Here is a 15541-nt window from a genome sequence, read left to right on the forward strand (position 1 = left end):
CCAGTTGGCCCGCACAGGTTTTTAGAACACGACCGGGTATACCATCAGGTCCAGGTGCTTTTCGGGGGTTCACCCCTCTGAAGGATTTCCTGACGTCGGCCTCTGTGACTGAGACTGAAATGCCATCACAGCGAATGGGGGATCGGGAAGGCACATCAGTATTCTCCCTATCAAAGCGTGCGTAAAACGCATTGAGCTCGTCAGGGAGTGATGATTCGCCGACATTCGAGCTGCCTCCTGGTTTCGCCTTGTAGGAGGTGATTGCATTCAGGCCCCACTGACTAAATAAACCTGCAAACCTCCACACTGGGGCAGTGGGATGATGAGAAGCAGCTACATCCCATGAAAGGCTGGCCCCAGATTGCGTTGTCTTGTTCTGCTGCCTGCCTGCAGCTTACTGCATGGGCATCGGGCCAGAAGGGGAGGTACTGAACCATTGCCCTTGGCACTACAGCAGCTCCAGCTGCCTGTGACTGATGCAGACCATCTGAAGCGAATGGGCTGGGGGGAGAGGCTTCCAGCAGTGCCAGTGGAGTCCATGGAGTGAAGCTGGCAGTGGGATTCATTGCCCAGAGAAGGGTGCAGTACTGGTGGGCCCAATCTACATGTTGTGGAGGACCACGCTTGGCAGGCAAGAGTCAGTTTCAGTTTAGTTTAGTTTATTGTCACGTGTACAGAGTTTGTACATTCTTCCTGTGACTGCATGGGTTTTCTCCGGGTGCTCCGGTTTTCTCCAACACTCCAAAGATACGAGGGTTGTAGGTTATTTGGCCTCTGTAAATTATCCCTAGTGTGTTGGATGCAAAACTGGGATAACTGAACTTGTGTGCAGCTGATTGTTGGTCACCAAGGGTTCGATGGGCGAAGGGCCTGTTTCCATGCTGTACCTCAAGATTCAAGAGAGTTTATAGTCATGTGTCCCAGATAGGACAATGAAATTCTTGCTTTGCTTCAGCACAATAGAATATAGTAGGCACCTCTATAGGAAACTAAGTTGGGACATTCTATTACAATTACTGATGTACTGAACCGAGGTACAGTGAAAAACTTTTGTTGCTAACCAGCAGAAAGCCACACTGACAAAGAACTGGAGTCACTTACTGACTAGGGTTGAACCTGTGGGCTGCAAGCACATCAGTTAAACCAAACTAACCACCTCTGCTTTCCTCCATCCCTGCATATTCATGTCCCTAAGTTTAGTTTAGTTTAGAGATACAGCGTGGAAACAGGCCACTTCGGCCCACAGTCTGCATCGACCAGCGATCCCCGCACATTAACGCTATCCCACACACACAAGGGACAATTTACATTTACACCAAGCCAATTAACCTACCAACCTATACGTCTTTGGAGTGTGGGAGGAAACCAAAGATCTCGGAGAAAACCCACGCAGGTCATGGGGAGAATGTACTGTACAAACTCCGTACAGACAGCACGCGTGGTCAGGATCGAATGTGGGTCTCGGGCACTGTGAGGCAGCAACTCTACTGCTACGCGTTATTTATCGATAGTCCAACACCATCCTGACATCAGCAGCAGGGTCGACACCAGAATCTCTTTGTAACAAAGTGGTCATAGGTCACAGAGAAGATAATATCGTAGGCCAAAGGACTGCATGGATTTATGAAAGGGAACTCATATTTGACATATCAGTTAATGGGTTTTTAAGGCTGTTATTACCAGTGTGAGGGGTATCCACTGGATGTGGTGTTTGAATTTTCAGATTCTCAGTAAGGTGTTATTAAACACTTAGGATGTAGAGACAGGCCCTGCAGCCCAAATTAACCATGACGACACCCCAGTTGACAAACCAATCCAGTCTTGTTTACCTGACATTTACTTGCTTTCCAACTCTGCCTTAATATCTGGAGTAGACATCAAAAGTGTTTATTCATCAGGTGCACAGGATAGGAATTGGAACAGTTCAACGCTGCAGATTTTCCAGACACACTACATGTAACAGAAACAATAAATATGCAATACATTCAGTTAATCTAAATAAACTAGGCCATGAAAGTGCAAAAAACAAAATACACGGAGCAACCATAGTAGTTAAAAGTGGTTTGCTGCGGAGGTAGGGTGTGGTTAGGGTTGTGTAGGGTGGTTCAAGAGCCTGATGGTTGATGGAATGAAGCTGTTCTTGAACCTGGTTCTCACGGTCCAGCACCTTCTTTAAAACTGCACGGTGGCGCAGTGGTAGAGTTGCTGCCTTATAGAGCTTACAGAGCCAGAGATCCAGGTTCGATCCCGACTACGGGTGCTGTCTGCACGAAGTTTGTACGTTCTCCCCGTGACCGCGTGGGTTTTCTCCGAGATCTTCAGTTTCCTCCTACACTCCAAAGACGTACAGATTTTGTAGGTTGATTGGCTTGGTATCAATGTAAAATTTGTCCCTAGTGCGTGTAGTGTTAATGTGCAGGGATCACTGGTCGGCACCATCTCGGTGGGCCAGATGGCCTGTTTCCGCGCTGTATCTCTAAACTAAACGGTAGCAGTGAGAAGAGGGCATGGCCAGTCACCAACCTGAGACCCAATAGTGTCCGAAACGCCGTTGACACCCTGCCCTTGAGTGGCCTTGTGCACTTGCTCAGTGTTTGGCTGCAGCTCTCCATCAACAACTGTGCCACCACCCGGCCTGGCTTTTATACCTAACATGATACAGGAAGAGCTTGGTCAGTGCTGATGCCAGCTTACTGCAGCCTGTTTGCAGACAGTGCCAGGGGCGAGGGGGTGGAGCTCAGTTGCATTTTCACCACAGAAGCCGTTTCAACCTGCTCCTAGTTCAAGTAGCATCACCGCAGATAGACACAAAATGCTGGAGTAACTCAGCGGGACAAGCCGCATATTTGGATAGAGGGAATGGGTGACGTTTCAGGTCGTGACCCTTCTTCCGAAATGTCACCCATTTCTTCTCTCCAGAGATGCAGCCTGCCCCGCTGAGTTGCTCCATTATTTTGTGTCTATCTTCGGTTTAAACCAGCATCTGCAGTTCCTTCCTGCACATTGAGTTGCATCATGGTCCACGCTATTACTCTGTGGCATCCCCTCACTTTAAAATTGCTCCCTGGCGCTGGGATGACAGAAAGAGAAAAGGAGGCACGTGTAACTGTATCCCCCTGCCTTGTTTCACTGCAAACGTGATGAACGTGGTTAGAGAGAAACCAGGGCAAAGCACGACTGGCAGAGCAAACACTTTCAGCACTGATTATTCTCACTGTATTCATATGCAAGGTATGTGCGTATCTTGACCTTACTGCAACATGAAATATGTAACGTGCAAGTTTACATATTGTTATGGCTGCTTAGTTCTTTCACAGACAGATCACATTCTCTCATCCCCCCCTAATGATCTGCATTCTATTGAAATGGGGGCGTGTGGTTAAACAGAGGCCAGAGCTGGTGAGACAGTGCTTCAGACCTCTCCTCATCCTTACACCCCGCACACTACAGGCAGTCCCCAGCTTATGAGAGGGTTCTGTTCCTGAGTACAGTCCGTAATCCAACTCTCTATAAGTCAGAGATGAACAACAGCGGAGTGGGAGAGTGAGCAGGCGTGGGAAGAGCAGGCACCAGCAGGCCTCACTGCATTACTTCAGGTACTTAACCCTGCAACCAGAGGAGATAGAACACCCATCCCTTCACCTCCATCCGGGGACCCCAGCAGCCCTTCCAGATGAGACAGAGGTTCACAAGCACCACCCCTGACCTCATCTACTGCATTCATTGCTCCCGATGAGCCCTACTTTACATTAGCGAGGCCAAGCGTAGACTAGGAGACCGTTTCGTCAAACACTTGTGCTTAGTCCGTCAAGGGCTACTGGGTCTCCCGGATGCTAACCATTTAAACTCCTCTTTCCATTCCCATATTGACTGTCCTGGGTCTCATCCATTACCAGAGTGTGGCCACATGCAAACAGATGGAACAGCACCTCATATTCCTCTTGGCTAGCTTGCAACCCAACAGTATGAAGATTGAATTTTCCAATTCTAGGTTAAACTCTCACTCTGATGCACCCATATATTCCACTATCTCGCTCCCGTTCACGTATGAAATTGCAGCGAATTGTGGATGCAGCCCAGACCATCACATAAACCAACCTCCCTTCCATCGACTCCATTTATACCTCACGCTGCCTTAGTACCCGGGCCATTCCCTCTTCTCCCATTGGGCAAAATGTACAGAAGTGTGATGACGCACACCTCCAGATTCAGGGACAGTTTCTTCCCAGCTGTTATCAGGCAACTGAACCATCTTACCACAACCAGAGAGCAGTGCTGAACTACTATCTATCTCATTGGTTACCTTCGGACTATCCTTGATCGGACTTTACTCTCTTTATCTTGCACTAAACGTTATTCCCTTATCACATATTTATACACTGTAAATGGCTCGATTGTAATCATGTATTGTCTTTCCACTGACTGGTTATCACACAACAAAAGCTTTTCACTGTACCTCGGTACACGTGACAGTAATACACTATAAATTAAATTCCTTCCCACCTTCGACCTACATCTCTCCCTCTGGCTTTGCATTTTGCTCTTTCACTCTTTTCTCTTCAAACTTTCTTTTGCCTCCTTATCTCCTTTCATATCTAGCCTGGGTTATAAGGAATAGGAGTAGAATTAGTCCATTAAGCCCGTCAAGTCTACTCCACCATTCAATCATGGCTGATCTATCTCTCCCTCCTAACCCCATTCTCCTGGGTGTGTCCACCCTTCTGCCGATTAGAATCCCCTTCACCTGCATCCACCTTTCATGCCTTTGGCTTTATCTCTCCGCACCTCTTTTCCATCTTACTGCAATCAGTGTGAAGAAGGGCCCAAGCTGAAATATCACCTATCCATGTCCTCCAGAGATGCTGCCTGACCCACTGAGTTACACCAGTACGACGTGTCCATAAATTGGGTGTTTATAACCCAGGGAGCTGTAACTTGGCTCAGGGCTTCAATGCCTCCACTCACACTGGGCATGACACATTGAGTTTATGCAATCAATAAGCTCTCACATTCAAAAGACACAGTACTGTTCAAAAGTTCAGAGTGCCCATAGAGATTATACTACCAGTAAAGTGTGTTTGAGCATTAACAGTGGTACAGGGATGGTTGTTGGAATCCAGAGTGCTCGTGACTCAATAATGTTGTTTCTCATCGAATGCACTGTGGCATCCTGGTAGATCCCATCAGTCACATCTCCCCACTCTTTTCCCTCGCCCCTGCTACTCCCTCCCCAGTGACTTTACAATTTTGTTCAAATCCTCGGGTTAATGCAGCTTCCACCACTCCTGTGGTCAGTGAGTTCCGCATCAACACGACTCCCTGCCTGACTTGGTTTCCTCAGGTATTCCCCTTGAGCCTTCAAAACAGTCTCTCCTGCTCTTCTAATAGGAAGTCCCTCAGTTCAGCTACCACATGTAATCTAGTCATCATCTTATGTCCCTTAATCAAAATCTTCATTCAAAACCCTCCCAACTTTCCCTGGTCCAAGGGGAATGGCTCCTACTGGTGACATGGTTCATCCCTGGAACCACTTGAATAAATAGTTTCTATTTTATATAATTCTTGATTTATATTATACAATATTAGATGTTAAAAAATGATTAAAAATATAACATTCCAGTCAATACCTCCCACGGCCCTTCACCTTCCTAAACTTTTGCTGTAGGATTGAGGAATCAAATTCTCTGAATTCTGTTTTGGCACTGCTGCATAATTCCCTCTGTACACTTTGCAGTCCATCGTGGCACAGCGGTAAAGCCAAAATACAAACATAAAACTCCAGGTGTTGGAAATCTGAAATAAAAGCAGTAGATATGGGAAACACTCATTAGGCCAGGCAGCATCTGTGGAGAGAGAAACATAGTGAATGTTTGAGATCCGAGACCCTTTATTAGAACATCCCCAGCTCTGATGAAAGGTTTTTGACTGGAAACGTTGCGTCTGCTTCTCTCTCCACAGATACAGTATCTTCTGCTTTTATTTCCAGGGAGAATATCTATTTTCCTGCTTTATAAGTGTTAATCCAGGTTGAGGTAGGATTTCTCGTCTCCATTTATACCTCTCCAAAGATCACGAGGGCTTATGGAACCACTGCGTACCTTTCTGGTCTCCTGCCCATTACTTTCTGTAAATTTCTGATCCCAATCTCCATAACCTATGCCTTCCCGTCATTGTATTGACAGGTCATCGATGGTGATTCACGTTGAATGTTACAATTGGTGCTATCCTGGTTAAATTCACTTTTTGTTTTGCAATATCCTTTCACTGTCATCTAGACTTACATCCCACCTGCCTTTACTTGACTTCACCATTCGTTGCACCACTGACAGCAGGCAAACAGCAAGGGTGGCACCGTGGCGCAGCAGTAGAGCTGCTGCCTTACAGTGTTTGCAGTGCCAGAGACCTGGGTTCGATCCTGACTACGGGTGCTGTCTGTACGGATGTTGTACGTTCTCTCAAGAGTCACGAGTCAAGAGTGTTTTATTGTCATGTGTCCCAGATAGAACAATGAAATTCTTACTTGCTGCAGCACAACAGAATATGCAAATAGTCTGATTTGACAAACGAGAGAGAGAAAAGAACACAAACCCACTGACTCCCATGGCTATGTGGATTACACTTCTTCCCATCCTGCTTCCTGTAAGGACTCCATCCCCTACTCCCAATTCCTCCGTCTATGCCGCATCTGCACCCAGGATGAGGTGTTCCAATCCAGGACATCGGAGATGGCCTCATTCTTTAGCGAATGGGGGTTCCCCTCTTCGACTATAGATGAGGCTCTCACCAGGGTCTCTTCTATACCCCGTAGCTCCGCTCTCACTCCCCATCCCCCCCACTCATAACAAGGACAGAGTCCCCCTTGCCCTCACCTTCCACCCCACCAGCCGTCACATACAATAAATAATCCTCCGACATTTTCGCCACCTCCAACGGGATCCCACCACTGGTTACATCTTCCCATCTCCTCCCCTTTTGGCTTTCCGCAGAGACCGCTCCCTCCAAAACTCCCTGGTCCATTCGTCCCTTCCCACCCAAACCACCCCCTCTCCTGGCACTTAACCTTGCAACCGCAGGAAATGCTACACTTGTCGCTTTACCTCCCCCCTTGACTCCATTCAAGGACCCAAGCAGTCTTTCCAGGTGAGGCAGAGGTTCACCTGCACCTCCTCCAACCTCATCTATTGCACCCGCTGCTCTAGGTGTCAAGATGCTCTACATCGGTGAGACCAACCATAGGCTTGGCGATCGCTTCGCCCAACACCTCCGCACAGTTCGCATTAACCAACCTGATCTCCCGGTGGCTCAGCACTTCAACTCCCCCTCCCATTCTGAATCCAACCTTTCTGTCCTGGGCCTCCTCCATAGCCAGAGTGAGTCCCACCGCAAATTGGAGGAGCAGCACCTCATATTTTACTTGGGTAGTTTACACCCCAGCGGTATGAACATTGACTTCTCCAATTTCAGGTAGTACTTGCTTTCTCCCTCCTTCCCCTCCCAGCTCTGTCACAGCCCACTGTCTCTGCCTCTTCCTTTCTTCTTCCCGACCCCACATCAGTCTGAAGAAGGGTCTCGACCCGAAACGTCACCTATACCTTTGCTCCATAGATGCTGCCTCACCCACTGAGTTTCTCCAGCATTTCTGTCTATCTTATGAGAAAAGTAAAGCTCAGTACTCACAACATACCCATATATTTATATATATTCACATACACACATACTCAAAAAACAAACAGAACAGTTCAACAATAATAATGTCTTTGTAGTTCAGAGCCTATATGAGGTTGTTGTGTTTAATAGCCTGATGGCTGTACAGAAGGTGCTGTTCCTGAACTTGGACATTACGGTTTTCAGGCTCCTGTACCTTCTTCCCCATGGCAGTGGTGAAATGAGTGTGAGGTCAGGATGGTGCGGGTCTCTGATGATCCTGGCTGCCTTTTTGAGGCAGTGACACCGATAAATCCCTTCGATGGTGGGGAGGTCAGAGCCGGTGATGGATTGGGCAGTGTTCTCCGTGACATCGTCGGGTTTTCTCCGAGAACTTCGGTTTCCACACTCCCCACCGAGCCCGCACCGACCAGCAGTCCCCGCACACAAACACTATCCTACACACACTCGGGCCAATTTGCAAATTTTCCAAGCCAATTAACCTACAGACTTGTGCATTTAACTGTTAACCATATATAACCATATAACAATTACAGCACGGAAACAGGCCATTTCGGCCCAACAAGTCCGTGCCGAACAACGTTTTTCCCTTAGTCCCACCTGCCTGCACTCATACCATAACCCTCCATTCCCTTCTCATCCATATGCCTATCCAATTTATTTTTTAATGATACCAACGAACCTGCCCCCACCACTTCCACTGGAAGCTCATTCCACACAGCTACCACTCTCTGAGTAAAGAAGTTCCCCCTCATGTTACCCCTAAACTTCTGTCCCTTAATTCTGAAGTCATGTCCTCTTGTTTGAATAGTTGGAAATACATCAAACAAGGTATAAAGCTAGAGGGTGACAGGTAAACTACGCTGGACCTCTGGGCTCAGCGAGACAGAGCATCCATACAGAACAATATTTGTTGTGTGGTTTGTGTGCCGGGCTGTATTGTCTTGCGATAGATGCTGTAGATGCAGTTTGTTTTATTATGTGGCAGAGCGGTAGAGTTGCTGCCTTACAGCAGCCAGAGACCCGGGTTCGATCCCAATTACGGGTGCTGTCTGTATGGAGTATGTATGTTCTCCCTGTAACCAAGTGGGCTTCTCCAGGTGCTGCGGTTTTCTCCCACATTCCAAAGACATGCGGGTTTGTAGGTTAACTGGCTTCTGTAAATTGCCCCTAGTGTGGAGTATGTGAAACTGGGATAACATAGGACCTGTGTACAGTGCTTGTAGCTGCTCAGTGCAGACTTAGTGGGCCGAAGGGCCTGTTTCCACACTGTATCTCGAAACTAAACTAAGATGCGCATTTCAAAGTTTACCTTCTATACAGGTTCAATATCCTGTTACTGATCATTAATCTTACCTCTGGTTCAAGACCTTTAACCTGCCATGACCACAGGTGCTACATCTCATTTCTTAGCAATTATCAGTAACCACATGTACAGGTAACAAGATCCTCCCACAGTTAAGCAGCTCAGAGCTATAACAACACTGATGTGCAGTTAGAGACCAAAGTGCAAAGATTGGAAGCAGCTTTGAAACAACCATGTGCGTTTTTGTTGCACTGGTCAAGCCACATTTGGAATATTATGAGCAATGTCGGGCACCATATCTGAGGAAGGACGTGCTGGCTTGCAGGACTGGGTCCAGAGGAGGTTTACAAAAATTATCCCAGGAATGAGTAGGTTAACATATGATGAGTGTTTGACAGCACTGGGCGTATATTCGCTGGAGTTTAGAAGAATGGGGGGGGGGGGGGAGCCACATTGAAACGTGCAGAATAGTGAAAGGCTTGGATAGAGTGGATGTGGAGAGGATGTTTCCACTAGTGGGAGAGTCTAGGACTAGAGGTCATAGCCTCAGAATTAAAGGACGTTCTTTTTGGAAGCAGATGAGGAAGAATTTCTTTAGTCAGAGGGTGGTGAATCTGTGGAATGTTTTGCCACAGAAGGCTGTGGAGCCAAAGTCGGTAGATATATTTAAGGCAGAGATAGATACAGTAGATTCTAGATTAGTACGGATGTCAGAGGTTATAGGGCGAAGGCAGGAGAACGGGGTTAGAAGGGAGTGATCGATAAGCCATGATTGAATGGCGGAGTAGACTTGATCAGACCGAATGGCCTAATTCTACTCTTATCCCTTCTGATCTTAAGATTGCTGTTACAGTTCATATTCAATGTACCACCAACTGTCGCAGATTCAATAGATTATGATTCATTCAGAATTTAACTGAGCAAGGTCATTTTGGTTTAACGCCCCAACTGCTTGCACTTGTAGTAACAATTATTGATTGTGTTTGCTTTGGAATTAGCCTGATCCATTAATTCCCCACTATGGATGGGTCAATGTATTAAAACCTAGCAACAACAATTTCATCATATGAATTTACAGAAATTTGTATTTTGTACATCAGTATTCAACAATGAAATACTTGTAACAGTCACAGTGGCAATGTAGGAAACAGTTGTTTAATCAGTGAATATTTCTGCAAACAATAAAGGGAAGTAATGGTGCGAACATAAAGATATCACCTCCTGGTTTTTCCAACAAAAATATTTCATCACTTTACATCCTCAGAACCAGATGCAAAATGTAGCTAAAAACACTCAAAATCACACCCATTTTCATGCAAGTCATACCAAGACTGATGAAATTTTATGACTACCAAAAAAGCAGGACTTCCAGGGTAGTTATCTCTGGATTGCTTTAAATCTCATGTGCTAGTGAGGGTAGGAACATAAAGATAGGGGAGATGATGAATGTGTGGCTGAGGAGGTGCAGGGGGCAGGGGTTCAGATTTCTGCACCATTGCAAGCTCTTTTGGGGCAGAAGCGACCTGTACAAGAGGGATGGGTTGCACCGTAACAGGAAGGGGACCAATATTCTGGCCGTCAATGGAAGTGTCTTGAGAGCAGTCAGTGTTAGTCGAGGAGGTTCTGAAGGTCCTGACACATATGAAGGTAGACAAATCTCCCAGGCCTGGGAGGTCATATTATAGCTATACAAGACTTTGGTGAGGCCATATTTATAGTATTGTGTTCATTTTTGGTCACCATGTCATAGGAAAGATATCAAGCTGAAAAGGGTGGAGATTTAAGATAATTTTGCCAGGACAAGACAGTCTAAGCTATAGGGTGAGCTTGAACAGGCTAGGGTTTTATTCCATGGAGTGTAGGAAGATGAGGGGTGACCTTATAGAGGTACAAAATCATGATGGGAATAGATTGGGTAAATAAAAGTATTTTGCCCAGAGTAGGGGAATGCGTTGCCTGCCTGATGCCCAGGTTCAGGACATCTCATCTAACCTGCAGAGGAACTTGGAGTGGGAGGCGAAATATCCAACAGTGGTGGTCCATGTGGGTACTAATGACGCAGGTAGAACAAGGAAAGAGGTTCTGCTAAGAGAATTAGAGCAGCTAGGCATCAAATTCAAAAGCAGAATCAAAAAGGTAATAATCTCTGGATTGCTACCTGAGCTACGTGCGAATTGGAATGAGGTTGAGAAGTTCAGAGAGTTGAACATGTGGCTCAAAGACTGGTGTGGAAGTGGGTTTGAATTTGTGGGACATTGGCACCAGCATTGGCGAAGGAGGGCACTGTTCTGACGGGACAGACTCATTGAATTCGGCTGGGACCAGTGTCTTGGCAAACCGTATGAGCAGGACCGTACAGAGCTTTAAACTAAATATTGGACGGGGTAAACAAATTGGAAATGAATGGATGAAGTTAAATGGAAGGAGAATGCAGGAGAGGTTGGGACGGAAAGCAGACGTAATAGGACAGAAAGTTTGAGAAGGGATGAAAGAGTAAGGTCAGGTAAAATCAGGACCAATATAAGAGGGGCAGTGAATACCGAACGAAAGGTGTGATACTTGAATGCACGTGGCAGTTAGAAATTTGTAGGTGAGATCAATATGGAGGTGGTAGAAGTGATGAAGGATGGTCTGCTGGATGTGGAAGCTACTGGGGTGAAAGGTGTGGTGAAAGGGGTGCTTATCTCTGCATGGTTTGGGAAGGAGAGAGGACATGTGAGAAAATGGAGGAATTACACGAGAGGGCTCCATCAGCTACAACAGAAATTAAGCTACGTTTCCTAAAGGAGGATATTTCAGAAGTCCTAGAGTGGAAAGACTCATCCTGAGAACAAATCGTGCGGAGACAGAAAAACTGAGAGAAGAGAATGGTGCCCTTACTAGAGACAGGGGTGGGTGGTGTTTTTGTTCAGATAGCCATGGGAGTCTGTGGGTTTATAGTAAATATCAGTGGCTAGTTGTAATAATTGATGACTATTGGCCATTGTCGAGTTCCACTTGCTCATTTACTACAACTTTATTTTCAGTCCGTTAGCCATCCCCCAATTAAGTATATTTTACTGTACATTCAAGAAACTAGGATGGTGTCCCCATCCCATTAATCAGCCTGGAGATGCTGCCTCACTTCCTCTGTTGCAAGTTGGGTGGGAAATCCAGACTCAATCAATATCCCATATGTGGTTTCATGGGGTTCCCCCATAAATGCAGGATGATATCTTTACTCTTGTACTCAAACTCTCTGGTGTTCCTGAATGCTTGCTGGATCTCCACGTTAAATTTTAGGGATTTGTACACAAGGGCACCCAGATGTTTCTGAACACGAACACCAGTCCATCTTCCACCATTTAAAAAAAATCTTGCTTTTTTAATGTTAAAGTGGAAGATCATGTATCTTTCCACATTACATTCCGTTCTCTGTATTTGTAAATAAATCCCTCACTACTCTAATTTTTTTTCAACAATCTAATTTACCACAAGTTATAGAAAGCTTCCCAAACGTACTACATTCCCTGCAAAAAAAACAAACTGGCGGGAGAACTCGAGTCAAGCAGCACCCGAGGCATCCTGAAATGTTGATTATCTTTTGCCTGTCCAAAGTTGCTCAACCCGCTGAGTTCCGCCAAGTTTGTTTTTGCTCCATATTCCTGCATCTGTAGCCTCATCTCTCCACAATGCATCCACTGGAGTATTGGCATCTCCACTGTACCCTGTCCAGTGCAAGCATGTCCTTCCTATAGAGTGGTGACCAGAACTGCACAAGGTCTCAATGTTTTATAAAGGTGTACCATTACCTCCATGCACATAACCTTCTTCAATTTATTGTCCCCGCCTTCTGGGATCCTTGAACTTGTGCACAGTGGGCTCTGATGAAGCCAGCTGAAACATGCTTACCAAGACACATGCTTAGAGATAGGTTGTGGGACAATAAATAAAACAAAGGCCTACCAACTAAACATACTCAAAGCACAAGCTAGTGATGTCCCAATATTTAAAAAAACACATATGTAGGGGCATTGTTCCTAAAAGTCTTCATTAATAACTCAGTTAGACAGGCTAATAAGAGAGCTTTATTGAGATGGAACTAGATAATGGTAAACATCTAATTAAACCAGAAAATGTTGGAAGAACAAAGGAAATAACATTTTTTTACAGGAAGAGTCGTTAATCAGAACAGAGACACTTAAGGTGTTTAATTGAGTGCAAATTATAGAGTCTTTTTTAATGCTCCAAATGCTTTAATCTGGAACGCTCATTCAAAAAGGGACAGTGAAGCAAATTGTATTACAGTATTTAAAAGGGTACTGGACAAATATATTGGGGAAGACTTTTGCAGAGCTAGAGGGTAACAGAGAATAGGACTGAATTCAGAACAAAGCACATAGATGAGCACTTACATGGCCAAGGCTATGGACCAAATCCGGGTAAACTTTACTATAGATAAGTCGGCATGGACATGGTGGGCCAAAAGTCCTGATTCTGCGCTTTACGATTCTATGATTTATGAGTGAATAGCTGTTCGAACGAGCTGGAACACGAATAGACTCTTTTTCTGTGAAGCAAGATACCAACAGTGATGATTGTTGAAGACATCTTTCCATTTTTATCTGAAGAGATCAGTTTAGAATGTTTTTCAGTGTAAAGAAAGGTGGGGTAAAAATTGTACAAAACAAAGTGTGGGCACATTAAAAAAATATTTATAAATTTATCTTAAAAACAAAAAAAATTCTGCAAGATCTGTTAATGCGTACAAAGAATTGGAAAAATAAGGCCATTGTCTGTGGAATGATTTGAGCTTACGGAATAATGAATATTCAGAAGTCAGCAAAGTCATAGCAATGGCATTTCACTCCTCGTACTCCATGTATATAGGAAACCCTTTGTTATCCTATACCCATACCTATCTACCAACTAAACTATATGTTTGACCATTCAAATGAAAGATTCAGACGTTTTTTTTTAATTTCCTTACCCCATACACATTAACAAAGCACTTTGAACAAAAAAAATTTCCAAGATACATTACCCTGTCAAAATCCTATCATTTAAACACTACAGACATGGAACTAGCAGGCACCAAGCACACAGGCTAACAAACTATTTAAGACTGTACATTTATGAATAAAATTCAGTAAAAATTATATTTCACATATTCATGAACCTGGTGTTAATTCCTGCGGCTTGATTAATGCCCTGGATTATCTCTAATGCAGACCAAGTTCTTTGTTAATTTAGTAAGTGCCTGTGCATCGCCCTTTACAAATAGACACTTTGATTAATTTTCTTTCTCTCATTTAAATGAAACAAGTTCAGAGATTTCAAGCTCTGTTGATAATTGAACAAGACTCACTTTTCAAAGTGGCTACATTTCCAGAATTACTTTCAACTTATTTACAGCACAGCTAAATTTCACTTCATTTTTATTTCCAAACCATCACTTGGATTGTCATGGGAAAAATGAAGGGACCATCTCCCAGCGCGAATAATGATGTTGCCAACCATCATGGGCGTGCTGGCCGACCCTTATTATCTGGCTTGCTGCTGGACTGCAGCTGGTTAATGCTGGTGACCCACTGACAATATTAATGGGATCAAGCACCCTAGGACAAGGGTGCAAACCTCGATTCGACTGAGTCCCTTCCCTCCTGATTCAGTCTTGTGACTGTGGCCAGTGCCACCCACCTCCGGAAGAACGTGCACGGTGGCTACGTAGAGGAAAGTTCCTGCTGAAAACAGCATGGCGATTCCAGTGGCATTCACTTCTGAAAGAGCTTCTTTACTGCTCTGCAAGAACAAACATGGCAAAGGAATCAAGCATTAGTATTATTTTGTTGGGAGTGCAGCAAACAGCGCTGTTTAATTCTGAAAACGACAACAAAAAAGTCTAGCAATTTTTTTAAATTAGTTTGTTAGTTTGAGACATATCAGTACAAGAAAATAAATGACATATCATGCCATTCACATGAGAACCATCGGATTTTGAACCAAATGTTGCATCAAACTGCATTTCAAATTAATCAGCAAGTGAAGTTGGAGTGGGAAAGAAGCATAGCCCTGGTAACATTGGCTTTACTTGCTTTATCTTGCTCTATACGTTATTCCCTTATCATTTATCCATACACTGTGAATGACTCGATTGTAAGATTGTATTGTCTTTCCACTGACAATAAACTAAACATCGGGGGGGAAGTATCCTTGCATTTCTATGTGAGCTACACACCATAAGACATCCATTGGCATTTGCCATTTTGCATTTGAAACTGATCACTAATTAAAATGCTTGAATGTTTAATTGTATTCTATAACATTAGCATTTTCTATCAAATCCAAGATACCAATAACGTTCAGGATATTCAAATATGATTTGGAAAAATTTGATGCTCCATAGGTTATAGACAATAGGTGCAGGAGCAGGCCATTCGGCCCTTCGAGCCAGCACCGCCATTCAATGTGATCATGGCTGATCATCCACAATCAGTACCCCGTTCCTGCCTTCTCCCCATATCCCCTGACTCCGCTATCTCTAAAAGCCCTATCTAGCTCTCTCCTAAAAGTATCCAGAGAACCGGCTTC

The 15541-nt window shown here is 44.7% G+C and overlaps 1 protein-coding gene across 1 annotated transcript in view; it reads right to left on the bottom strand.

The window, feature by feature from the left end:
- Nucleotides 1–13905: 13905 nt before the first annotated feature.
- Nucleotides 13906–15541, bottom strand: part of slc39a9 (solute carrier family 39 member 9) — a 36455-nt gene continuing 34819 nt past the window's right edge. The window contains exon 7 of the mRNA XM_033026648.1: nucleotides 13906–14752. Within this exon, the coding sequence (XP_032882539.1) occupies nucleotides 14525–14752 (228 nt within the window). The 3' untranslated portion in view covers nucleotides 13906–14524. The remainder of the gene's footprint in view (nucleotides 14753–15541) is intronic.

This window comes from Amblyraja radiata, chromosome 9, assembly GCF_010909765.2.
Source record: "Amblyraja radiata isolate CabotCenter1 chromosome 9, sAmbRad1.1.pri, whole genome shotgun sequence".
Classification (NCBI taxonomy): domain Eukaryota; kingdom Metazoa; phylum Chordata; class Chondrichthyes; order Rajiformes; family Rajidae; genus Amblyraja; species Amblyraja radiata.